Source organism: Martes martes (assembly GCF_963455335.1).
Source record: "Martes martes genome assembly, chromosome: 11".
Lineage (NCBI taxonomy): Eukaryota > Metazoa > Chordata > Mammalia > Carnivora > Mustelidae > Martes > Martes martes.
In genome coordinates this window covers 13,567,186-13,580,613 of record NC_137899.1, presented here as the reverse complement: position 1 = coordinate 13,580,613, position 13,428 = coordinate 13,567,186, and the positions used below count along the sequence as shown (strand labels likewise).

The window sequence follows — 13,428 nt, the reverse complement described above, 5'->3', positions numbered from 1 at the left end:
TTTTTTTCATCTTCTTATAACCTACTTACCAATGTGCCGTTGGTTACCATGCAGTTTTCAAGAAAGTAAAACTTTAATGACTGGGGTGTGAAGAAAATTAAGTTATTTCAACCTTACTGGAACCATTTTTGAAATACAGGATGTGATTTAATATAAAAAAGTTAATGCAATTTTAATGCAAGTTCAGCTTATTGGGTTTGACAATACTGTACATCACATACAGCTCTTGCATTAATAAAGAAATACATTCATTATTTTTTAAAGTGCAATATTTGTTTTTTGCAGCCTGGTATGGTTATATGGAGGTGTAGAACACAATTATGAGAGCTGGGCTCTTGGCCATTGTTGTTTTAGCTCTGGCATTTAGTGGGAAGCTTTCAAAGTTCACCTGCTTTTATGGGAGAAGAGGCAGCTATGGGAGCCCATCTCTCCCCTTTGCAGTCATTGTTATTCCTGCAAATTAATACTTTCAGCCCTTGGAGGGATCACCAATTCAAGATTTGGAAACCCACATGTAGGGCTTGGGTTGGTCCTCCCTTTTGTTCCAGTAGCCACCAAGTCTCCCTATGGTCTCAGGTCCTAATGTCCATCTCAGAGCATGGATGCCTTGGTGCTCAAGAACAGAAAGGCTAGGGAGGGATCTGCTCATCTATGGAAGCCCAGAGAAGGTTCTACTGGGAGCCCCGGAAGCCGGAATCTCCTGGCTATGCCTTTTCTAAAAATTCCATGCTTGTGACATTGTGTGTATGTGCATGCATGCATGTGCATGTGTGTGAACATACCAGGGGTGACAAAGTCATGCCTCCGGGCCAGGTAAGTGTGTGACAGACCCAGACAGTGAGACATGGTTGGCACCTTGACAAGCTGGAGAATGCATGCCCTGCTTCCACCCCCAAGAATTCAATTTAAAAAAATACTACATACCAATCCCCCAAATCTCTGACCTGCGTGGTCTGAGAACCAGCCATTTGCCTCCCCTCTTATCATGATATTGCTGTGGGCAGTGATAGGAAATCAGTGATCTGAGGACGAGTTTATCACTTTTGTATTTACTCTTGGAAAATATGTTGGTTTTGTGCTTTAGGGCAGCTTTATTTATTTATTTATTTTCTAAAGAGAGGCAGTTACTTTTTGTGAATTTAGTAGACTAACAAATAGGAGCCAGGCCCTTGGAGACTGGAGTGGTCTAAAACCAGGCTGCATCTGGTGTCCCAGGGCTTCTGCAGAGGCCTCACCAGAAGGAGCCATGAGGTGAGGCTGTAGGCAGCGGTCAGAGAACGGGTTCAGCCCTCCTCCCCTCCTTCAGCAAATAGAGCAGCCCCACTTCCTCTGAATCACTTCCGTGCATGACAGGGCATGGCCAGAAAGGGGTGAGCCATGGGTTCTGGAGGAGCCTGCCTTGGCATGACCCCATCCTCCCATGCCCACCAGATATGGGATTCTGGGCAAATTACGAATCCCTCTGTATCTCACCAGTAGGACAACTGCATTAATACACACACGGCAATATTAGAATAGTGCCTGCCTAAAATTCATTGGGCTTTGTACTATGCCTATATTTAATTACTTGTTACTTTATAGACTCATGCTGCATCAAAAACAAAAAAAAAGTTGCCACCCCTCCATAAGAGTTTTGTCTTGGTTCCTCCAGAAGAAAAATGGACGTGACATTATCTGCCACGTGGTTCCCAAAAGAGAGCTGTGAAGGTCCCGGATAGATGACTGTAAGACCAATGACCCTTCCGGTCACATGGCCCACTCAGCACAGGAATCCTGCCTAGGTCATCCCAGTGAAGAGCCTACATCCGGGCTCAAATATGCCTGGTGCCCAAAGCGCACACGGACGGCGCTGCCTTTCCACATTGAGCAAAGGCTATTGGACGAAGGGTGGACACAAACCCGTGTTTCTAATCTTATATGAACTGAGCAAAGGATGTTAGAATAATAGCAAAAGCAATCTTCAAAAGCTTTTCCAACTTATCCATATCAAATGCCAACACATTTGTTTTCCTATGCTTTTTTTCAGAACTGTTAGTGTACAGACAATTTTACCATTTTAATGATTTCATTGTCACTGTTGAATGATTATCCAGTTTATTTTGTGTATTCTCATATTATAAACATTTTCTGTTTTTCTGAAGAGGCGGCCATAATGATCCACTTTAAGGACCATGTAATATCTTGTCAGGTTTAGTACTGTAACAAAGTATTTTTCAACATTTAAATATTTTTAAATGTAATGCATGTTTTTATGCATTTGTTTTTTGTCTTTTTGAATGGTATCTTTGGGCTACATCCCAGGAGTATATTCTGAGTCAAGAGGGGTTGAATATTTTGCAGCTCTTGATATAGATTTCCAAAAGGCTTACAATTGTGTGTACATCCTAAATCCACATAATGGTGACACTAGAGACCTACCAGCATGTTGTAACTATTTTACATCATTTTTGCTAACTTAATAAATAAAAAATAGTATTTTATTGCTACTTTTGAGCCAAAACAAAACAAAACAAAACCCTCTGATGCCAATGAGTTCTTTCTAGAACAAGAAAGAACAAATTAGCAAAGAATTTCAAATATGTAAGGTTAAGATCAAATGGAAATTTATTAGAAGAATAATATATAAGTGTAAGGTATTACTTTTAAAGGTATTCGAGTTCCTCAAAAGAAATCGAAACCAAATGAAGTTTGCCAAGGAAATAAATGAAATGTGATTTCAATTTTTTTTTTCCCCTACTGGTTCGTTCTGGAACGGAGCATGTGTTTTTACTCCTTGTTCAGGAAATTTTGGATCCTGCTAGAACTAGACCCTGAGAAGAACATGCTCTGAAAGGCCACGTCTTGGTTCTACTGGAAAGTGAGCTAGGATTATCTGTTTCCTTGCAGACACTTCTGACAGCACAACAGTTAGCCTCGGCTGTCGCGGGCGTGATGCCGGGAGGCGCGCCGGCCCTCAACCAGCCCATCCTTATCCCCTTCAACATGGCTGGACAGCTAGGAGGACAACAAGGACTGGTCCTCACGTTGCCTACCGCGAATCTCACCAACATCCAAGGGCTGGTAGCAGCCGCTGCAGCCGGAGGCATAATGACTCTACCATTGCAAAATCTACAAGGTAACCCATTGTCTCCTTGCACCATGTAGGGCTCTGTCCGCTGCCTGTTGTACTCTGCAGTGCTCACATGCCCTCGGCTGGTGAATGTGGTTCAGAGCTGCCCCCATTATCAAGGGAGATGGAAGGCTTGTGCAGGAAGCAAAGTTTCAATTTGTGTGTGAATCCCTGGCTTGCTCAAGCTCTGGGCTTTGTCAGTCCTGCAAATCATCAAAAACTTAGATGTAAAATTATTGTGTTGTTATTTGAGGACCCAGATTATGATTTCGTGACTTCTTCAGTGTAGCCATCTGCAAAGAAAGGTTATATGTGATTTGTTTGTGTGAGAAGTGGTTGGAACATCTCCAGTACAAGGTAGCATTTGGAAATCTTAATTATTGTTCTCTTGCTGAGTATTTTTAGTTTTAATTATTAAACAGAAATGTATTATTTGGGATCATACTTTATAATGAGAAAAACAGACTTGTAGATCGGACCTTTATATTATGTGGACATTTATTAAGAGCTGGACTCATTTAACTCTGGAAGGATATTTCTTTTGGTTTTACAAAGGGTTTCACTTTTCTAGGAAAGATTTGCTAACACTGATTGATAGACTGATTTACAAAAGATTCTGTCGAAGGAAGAATTTTATGGTGAAAAATGGCCTGAATATGATAGGATTAGGATGCCTAGCAAAGAGAAAATGAATTTGTTTGGGGCTGCTCAAAGGTGTTTGTTTCCCCCATTGATAGGAATGTTAGCAATTGGAAAGAAATTTTTTTGCTTGCTTGCTTTTTTTTTTTTTTTTGTCAGAGTGAGTTCAATGGGTTAAGTTATCAGAGTAACAACTTAAAGCACTTTTTGTAGTTGGTTAAATGTCATCAGCCCAAAGACTAAGAAACAAACCATAGGAGAACTGGTTAATTCTCAACCCAAACTTTTTTACACACCGTATGTTCTAATATCCCACCTATTGTTGCCACTTCTTGACTTTCCCTTTAATGTTTAAAACGAAGTCTCTCTCATACCATTAAATTGTGCCAAGAAGACCGCCATTCATAAATCATGCATGCCCAGGACACGCTAATGCACAAACTTTACTTGTTTAAAATTTGAGAGTGCCTGGGAGCCAGGATCCCAAGATTAAGCAAATAAGGCAGGAATAAACAAGGTGAAAGCAGAAGTAACAAAGTGTAGGGAGAGGCTTTCTAATGCAGGTGGATGATGAAATCTTAATGAAGAAATGGGCATTATCAAAATGCAACCTTCCATTTGCAACATCTGTGCTTATGGGAATATTGAATATTATAAATAAACATAAGCTCACAGAGCTCCTAGGTCATGAATTAATCTTGCTTGGTTAAAATAGATGCCAAAGTCAGAGTCCAAAAAAATCAAGCTTGTTGTATCTTTATTATGGGTTGGTGTTCTTAAGATTTTATTACCTGGTTATTTTAAGGGCTCAGAGTTAGTGACTGTGGACTAATGTGGAATGTGGACTTCCATCAAGATTTTCTCTTTTCTTTAAATATCAAATTTTGGAGTGCTTATAGTTTGGAATTTAGTTCTTTGGGGCACTTTTGGTTTCAGAAAAGAAATCCTAAGATTTGTGTCTTGAGTGAGTCGGTTCCATAAGAGATCTGACTCTTTCTACCACTTGGTGCTTCTTACATGATTTTCTTAATGGTCTCATCTTCAGAAGTGTGTTGATTGGAGTTGATGGTCAAGCTCTTGTCTACTGCACAAACACAAGGAAGCATGTCTCGCTTTGTCATCTCAGTGATGTTGGAAGACAGGTGGTAAGGTCATTAAAACAAAACACCTCCTGGTTGCAAGTCAGCCTGTTATAAGGAAACCTTCCTCATCAGTCTTAACACTCAAGCCTCTCCTCCAACACTTTGTTCTTTAATAACCTTGTGAATGAATCCCTGTTCCTAAGTCACTGTTAGGATCCACGTAAATTCCCATGCAGTTCTGTTGGTCCTTCCTCTTCCTTTCATACCTTCCCACATGATTTGTGGACCACCCAGACCTCACTAGTTTGAGAAATAACCAACTGTCCTGGTTTGCTGGTGACTGGGGCTTTTCTGGGGACATGTGACTTTCACTGTTGGAATCAGGATAGTCCTGGGCAAACAAGAAGGAGTTGGTCACCCTGCCAGAAGTCCAAGGGCAATAGAATGAGAATCAGGTAAATGTCTCGAATCTCCATAGTGCCCAAGATGGGTGTTCACCACCAGAAGGGCAATGGCAGTTGGTTACCTTGTCAGCCAGCATCTAACCCAAGGGTGATCTCACCCCCTTTAGGAAACCTACTATAGTCCTTGGCAATCCATAGGCAGTGTCTATGGTTTGTGTGGTTTTCCAGGTTATATCACAGAAGATGGTGGGACTCCAGGGATGGTAGCTGGCTGGCTGGCAGTCCATCTGCTGGAGTCCTGGTTGACTTTGAGACTGAGCCAATCCTAGACATAATCCAGTCTCAGGCTCTTTTGAGGATGGCAACTTGGCTCATGGGCTATGATACCCCAGAGGAAGTCCTTACACACATTTGTGTCATTGACAGGGTAGAATGCTCCGCTCCTCCCTATGGCCCACCTTAGACAAGGAGCACAGTAGCCTCCAAGGCTTTTAAGAGTCTTGAAAGCACCGGTAAGTCTCCCCAACACTAATTAACACCACACCGTCTTGGGTAGTTTTATAAAAGAGCTGTGATCCGTCAATGTGAGGGGGAAGGGTTTAAGTGTTAAATCCCTGCTCCGAAATAGAACCTGTTTCCAACCTGAGCACTTGGCCATGGATGGTTCCCCCTTTCCTCATTGTGAAACGTTAAGGTTTATTCATGAAAGAAGCCTGCCAGCTGGAATTATCTCTGACTCCTCCAACCTTCCTGCCCAGCCCTTCAGCCTGTCCATGCTTCTAGCTCAAAAGCTACAAATTTGCTATGAAAGAAAAGTGCTGACATCAGTTTCATCGTGGTTTGGCATTCAGGGATAAGTTTTCAAGTATCTTCTTCTTTACTAAAGGGATTGGGAGCCGGTTCATTTACGTTCACTGTCAAGTGACACGGAATTGCTCTCAGACCCTCAGAGGCCATGATTCATGCATGTATTTTAATGAGCACTAATGACATCATGTTACACTGAGCAGCTTTTCTCTGCTCAGGCAGCAGGGGTCCTATCACTGTCTCCTCCTCTGAGCGTACTTCCTGCCAGCCGGTATCAGCCCCTCATGGGAGCTTATTAGAAATGCAGGCTCATGGAACAGAATCTGCATTTTAAAAGAGTCCCAGGAGATTCCTACTTACACGACAGTTTAAAGAAGCCTGGTCTAGGGACCTTTTCCAAAATCTGTTTGGCAACTCCCCTACTATCTCCAGCAGTCTGCCCAGATTCTGAGCATCCTAGGGTGATGGGAGCCATGTGCTTGTGAGGAGTGCCCTTGTTAACTTTCTGGCTCTAACTCACCAAACCTGGCCTCTAATGAGAAGAAGGACTGAAAGGAATAACTTATTTGGGAATTAACTCATTGCTCCCGTTAGGACATTCACGTCCCCAAGACCAAGAGGCGTTCTCTTACACAATTAAAGCATGGTTAAAGCCCTTGCTCTGAGATTTTATCCAACAAAAGCTTGCATTGCTGAAAAAGAGACTTGCAGGAAACCCATCTGCATAGCCTGGGGATTATTTCCCCTTTCTCCTCAGATCCTTCCAGGCAGGAAAGAGAGCACACCTATGCCATCAAAGAAGGGCTTTTCTTGTAAGGAAACATCTAGGGATTAGGAGATAGAAATCTTGCAGAATCCCAGGAACACCTTATGGACCAGCCTCAGGGGCCCGGGACATGAGGTTTGGGGATCAGAGGACCCAGTGAGATTAGAGATTAGACAATAGGGATTAGAGTTTGGGGATCAGAGAATCCAGTGAACCACCAAGTTGCAGGCTGTCTCATTCCCTCTGAGTAGACAGGCCTGTACCCCTACTTCTAACCTGTCTCCACTCTTCCCTGCACCTTCAGGTGACTCTTCTCTACTGTGTTGGTTGACTTCTAACTAGCCCCTAATTTTAGTTCACTCATATTCCATTCTGTCTTCTTGGAGTACACGCATCTTCCCAACCCATGTACCTCTTAGGAACACTCCACTGCTATCTCTAGCATCTCTATCTTTATCCCCATCTCCATGTCTATCAACAGCTCAAACTCACCATCATTCCAATTCCTGATAGGGTGAGATTTTGCATTCTAGGCTATCTTGTAGGTCATTAGCCAGACTAAAGACTGACTGCCTTGTGTGGAAGTATGCATTCCTGTCCAGTCAGGTGTAATGTGGGTGGAAGGGGGAGCCGGGATGATGTGAAATGGAGCACGTGCAACATGCTGAAAAGAAACACTAGGGCCTCCCTCATCAGTAGAAGGGCACCGAGGGAGAAGGCTAGGTATTGGCCTGTCTGCTGAGATTACCATACAGACCAGGAGGCCCTCCTATGTGCCTGGGCAGAGATGGAGAACAGCTCTGAACTCAGAGATGCCACGGGTGGGGTCCAGGTTCTGAATAATTTAGGGGAAGTCTGTGGAAGTTCTGTCTTCAAGCCCAGTTCTGAAGTTCTGAAGTTCAATCCCAGATGTGCCCTAAACTCAGATGAGACCTAGGAATGATCTACTCCTCAACACTCTATGTCCTTGCATGAAATAGATACAGTTTTGCATTCTCTCCCCTCTCCTTTGAGAGCCCTGCCCCATGCCAAGCACCTCCCACCATCACCACTCTGGGTCCTTCCATCGCTGTGTCCTTTGTCTGTCCTCTGCTCATAGGGATTCAGTCTCAGGAGACTATCAGCGAACCCACAGCAGTGAGAGGAGACCCATGATGACCATGAAGCTTCAAGAGGGAAAATGACTCAGGAAGCTCTGTCACATACTTTATGAACTTTGTTAATAAAGTTACTTTATTTACTTTATTTCCATTTACTTACCTTCTTACACACAAATAGCAGTGTTAAAAATATAATTTGCATTTGTCCTAGTGTGGGAACTAGATTATTATTTGATGTGGCAGAATAAAGTCCCCATGATGGAATTCATGCAAATGGGTTGTGTTTTCTGCTTTTTTTAACTGAGGTAGAAAAGGTAGTCAAATAGAGCCCCAAAACAAGTGACAAGCAGCAGAAGGGTTAATGGGACAGCAGAGGTGGGTCTACGTCCAGGACAGATGATTCAAGTTAGTGACTTGTTCTCATTGCACGGGCTGAGAGATAACCCACTAATCACTGTGGGCAACATAAATGGAGAATATAAATGTGCTACATAGGAGATTTATACCAAAGTGTGAAGATTCCAGTTCAGTCAAGCATAACATTTAAATTAATGACCAAAAATACATTAGAGAGAGCTGCGTAACCTGAACATGGAAAAGCAATTAGGTTCAAGGCAAGTTGAAAAATCAAGATCAAGGGTGGTTTTCCTGCCCTTCGTGCTGGCAGGAAACCAGCCCTGGTTTTCTCTCACTCTCCAAATTAAAGCTTGTTCAGGGTAAAGTACGTGGGAATGCTTTTGGTTTTAGGAATTTCATGTGCAAGTCACATCACAGTTCCTTTTTGTTTGTTTTGTTGGTATTTGTTGTTTGAATTGAGGCATCATTTACATACAATAAAATGCATGGATCTTGGGAGTATAGCTCAATGGGTCTTGATAATTGTGTATACCATGCAATCTCCGCCTACCACAGTCAATACAAAAGACATTTCATTTTTCCCAAAAGGTTCCCCTGTGTCTCTTTGTGGTCAGTCCTGTCCTTCCAACCAGGCAAGCAACCCTGACCTGCTTTCTATCACTATGGATCGGGGGGGGGGGGGGGTTTGTTCTAGAACTTCATGTAAATGGATTTCTATAGTATGTATGCTTTAGTGTCTGGCTTTTTTCACTCAGTCTCATGTTTTTGAGATTCCACCACGCCACTGTGTGTGTGCGGGTTTCCTTTCTTTGCATTTCTGAGCAGTGTTCTATTGTAAGAATGTGCCATAATTGGTTTATCCATAGCTAGTCTGATGTCTTAGCAGGGCAGATATGGTGAAGATCCCCTCCCCTGGGGGTAGGTATAAGTTCCTCCATTGGACATCCCTTGGGAAGCATGCTTGGCCACGGTTCTCCTTGGTCCTTCTCTCTACCCCTGGAAGATTCTTCCCTGTCCATTATCTTTCTTGACTACATCTGAAGAGAAAGTTGAGAAATATGTCTTTATTTGAGCGCCTCCTCAGTCCATGTATGGTTTATGGAAGTTCTGGGGGCTGAAGGGGTTGCTTGAAATTTCCAATAGTTAAAGATTTGTAGCTTCCTTGGGAATGTGGTCCTCTCAGAAACCGAGAATGCTTCTGATCTTTTTGCTTTCAGTCAGTTCCAGGTGCCACAGTTTTTTCCGAGGCATACATCTTCAATTTATTTATTTATACATCTTCTAATTTATTTTTGCTTTTTCACTCTCACGGTTCTTTCAACTCAATCAGCCTCGGGGTGCAGGCACTCTGACCTCCTTGGTGTTCTCTAAACACACACATACCCAAGGGCCTTTGCACAGAACATTTCCTCTGCCTGAAGGACTCTTTCCCCAGAAAGCATCAGTCTACTTTCTCCCCACGGCCCCTCAATACTATCGTTGCCCCTACCTGCTTTCCTTTATCTCCTTTGTCCGTAACACTTATTACCTTCTACAGAGCCTTAAAATCTCAGAAATGGTGGGGACATTTTTGATTCTTTCTCTAAAAGCACTTTGGGTCATGCTTCCTGCAGCCACATTGGGCAGTGGGTATCGTGATGCTTGGCACTGATGGTCTAAGGGGCAATATCTGCATCCAATGTGTTTGTAAGATGTAGTGTTTTTCTGGTCCTGCCCCCAGAATGTAAGCCATACAATAGGCATCTGTGTTTGGTTTGGTGATATGGCCCAAGAACTCAAACAGTGCTTGGCTTATAAGTGCTCAAGGATGGAAGGATGGATGGATGGATTTTAAAGTAGGAGTCAGTTAAGTGAAAAGAAGTAAAGAGAACATTCAGTGTAGAGGAGAGGACATAAGGAACATGGAGTCTAGAGTCCTCTGAACAGTTTTGGTGGTTGTTCAAGTGAAGGTTAAGAGTCTGAGGTGGCAAGAAATCAGACCAGAGGGGCAGGAAGGAGGGCTGCGTACACCTTGCGTGTGCATGAGGAGTGGGCATTGTAGGGCTAATGCGTTAGAGGTGAACACACTTAAAGACGTGTAATTATGCAGTGATATTTTCATGGATATAGTTTTGCATTTATATGTTATGCCTGTGTAGTTCCAAGGACTCAAAGCAGGTTTCATATAAGAAGCAAAAAAGTCCAAACACTGTTTATTAGAAAAGGAAGAAACCTAGATGGAGATTTGGAACAATGGGACAAGTCGAAGAGGAGACACATCACATTCCATACTTTTAATTATCTGACAGTAAATAGAAACATACCGGCTTAACAGGAAACAGCCTTATTTATTTTTGTTTTTGCTTTTCACTGATTTTATTTATTTACTCAACACTGAGCTTCCATAGCATATTAGGTCATGATCTCAGCTTAGGGTATAACAGTAAACAAAGTGAAGAGAGTCTCAGAAGGCACCTCTGTGCTCGTGCAGGGGATAAAGAAGATGGACAGGATGAAGGGTGGCAGGGATGGGGGCAGAGACAGAGACCCAAAGGACATGAGCAACAAAACCATACAATATCTGGATGAAGAGTGTACCGGGTTAAAGTTGGAGGTGCTAAGAAAAGTTAATCACATAGATTGCCAACGAAGAAACATGGAACCACCTGATGGACAGGACACTGGTTCTTTCTGAGCTTTCATTAGGTCACGCTATAGTAACAGACAAGCACAAAATCTCAGTGAGGTACAACCAAGGTTTATGTCTTTATTTAATAATACGTTTTGACTGCAGTCAGCAGTGGCCTTGCTGTCCATGTTCATTCTAGGATCAGGCTAAAGAAGCAGCCTCTTCCTGGGATAGGTCTTTCTCATCACAGAGGGAAGAAAGAATGGCAGAACGCAATGGCCTTCAAAGCTTTGGCTTGGAAGTGGTCTGTATCACTTTCAGTCAGGTCCTTCGCAAGCCTGCTACCATTGGAAATGAGGATGCTCCTAAAGGGAGGGCCATTTCTCCAGCTCATGATTAGAAACTGTATTACAAGGTGCTACATTGCTCAATGGAAGATACACTGCATGAACATTTGACTTGAGTCCCCTGGAAGGTTCTTTCAACCCTGAGATTCTATAGTTCCATTAGTCCATGAGGTAACATGGGCTATCCACGTGGTTCCTTTGAACACAACACAAGAACAACTTCTTAAAGTAGTGACATTCAAATGATAAATATAAAAATAGATTATAAATAGATGGAACAATTAGGGGCTTTTAAAAATAGCCCGTGGACACATGTAAAAGCATGACTCCACTTATGCAACATTCAGGAAAAGGCAAAATTACAGCGACAGAAGGAGATCAGTGGTGACCAGGGGCGGGGCTAGGGGTAGAGTTGATTATAAAGCAGTGCAGGGGAATTTGGGGGGCTGACGCGATGGTGCTCCTGTCTTGATCCTGGTGGTGGTTACATGACTCTGTGTGTCAAACTTTTAAAACAGAATGCTGGAAAGTGTGAATTTTACTGTATGTAAAATGTACCTCAACTTAAAAAAAAGGGGAAGTAGGCGGCATGGTGTTTATAAAATATCAATAAAATACCAACTTATGTTAAAACATAGAAAAGAACATGGGAGTACAAAACTGTTAATGAAATGAAAGCTGGGGAAAGCTTCATGGAGATGAGAGACTAAGGCTCTCCCATTAACGTGTTAATGGCTCTGCTTCTCAGATGCACCAATGAACTCTAAAGTAGTAAAGATTTCACATGTGCACAATTTGATCCCGGTTGTTTGAAAGAAACCCAAACACACACATACCCCACAGAGGGAGGAAAAGAAAAATACTGCATATGACAAAGAGTTACCAGGAGACTCTAGACAGATCTAGAAATGATGGGTGATTGCTCTCCTTCTTATACTTTGTACTCATTTAGGTTAAAAGTCATATCCAAACCATCATCATTAGCATTGACGAGCTTACGTCTGTATAGGTCTGCCATCTTGACCTTCTAGCCACCTTTTTAAAAAAGCATCCCTCAACTCAAAGTGGATTAATTCTCAAATTAACAATACAACCACAAAGCAACTCTGTGCATTTATTATGTATGAGCAATCTTTAATACCAGTAAAATTGCCTTTAAATGTGCCTGATTTTATTGATCAAAGGAGGATTTATTGTCAGGGAGCGGGTGAGGGGTAGAAACGAGTGCTGAGCATTCTGGTACCATTCTTGAAGAAGAAAACAGTAGGTGGCCATGTGTGCTGCTTTTCCTAATGATTTACTTTCGAGCTATTCGAGTGATGCCTACACTCAGAAAGTTGCATCCCCAGGGGCCTCGTGAGCATGATACCACTCACAGAAAAGGCAATGTAGCCTGTGCTACAGAAACAAGAAGAATGGACTCTGGCTTTTAGTATGCAATGATTTCTCAACCTCTGATAGGTGGCTTGCTGTCACAACGTCCAATATTAAAAATACCTAGTGCATAAATTCATATTTGCGGTGTTATTCAGAAGAGCCCCACATGACACAGTGTACAATAATACCCCATCCACCATAAAGAAGTTATGAAAGTTGTTGCATGTGTCTTAACTTTGGCAGTTTTTCAAACCTCTGTATCTCCGAGGCTTCAGACTTCTTATTTAAAATACCTGGAGAGCCCGGTCTGCAGTACATTATCCTTGAAGCAGGCATCACTGAGGCACTGGGGTATGGATTAAACTGGAAGCACATGAATGAGGAGTATGACTAGTATACTGTGTATTTAAGAGATACTGTCAATGGAATAAAGCATTGTCAAAGGATAATGGTTTCCAGCTGCCACATAAATGTCAAAGCAAAGCCAAAGCATTTATTTTCAAAGCAAAAGGCAGGGAAGTAATGTGATCCCCAGTTTGTACATAATAAGGCTGTAAATCCATCAGGGCTCTTGATGGTATGCAGCGATGTGTCTACACTAGGATGTGCAAACTGGATTAGATTCCAAGGCAGCAGCCATCAGCACTCTGCTCCAAGATGGCTGCCGCTAGAATGGCACTGAACATAAACAAAGGAAAAGAGTGTGCTCGAAATGCTTCTCAGTCTCACTCTGTTACCAAGGGTGAGAGGAATCCAGGATGGGGTGTTCAAATTTCCTCTGGAACCAAAATAAAAATGTCTTCTGTATCTGAGGGAAGTGAGGAAGGGGCAG

The 13,428-nt window shown here is 42.5% G+C and overlaps 1 protein-coding gene across 2 annotated transcripts in view; it reads left to right on the top strand.

The window, feature by feature from the left end:
* The window catches only part of POU6F2 (POU class 6 homeobox 2), a gene marked incomplete at both ends in the record, with an annotated part of 470,710 nt that overhangs the window by 228,325 nt on the left and 228,957 nt on the right, over positions 1-13,428 (top strand). For both annotated transcript variants that reach the window (XM_080818777.1, XM_080818778.1), the window contains one exon: positions 2,887-3,115. In XM_080818777.1, the coding sequence (XP_080674903.1) occupies positions 2,887-3,115 (229 nt within the window). The remainder of the gene's footprint in view (positions 1-2,886; positions 3,116-13,428) is intronic.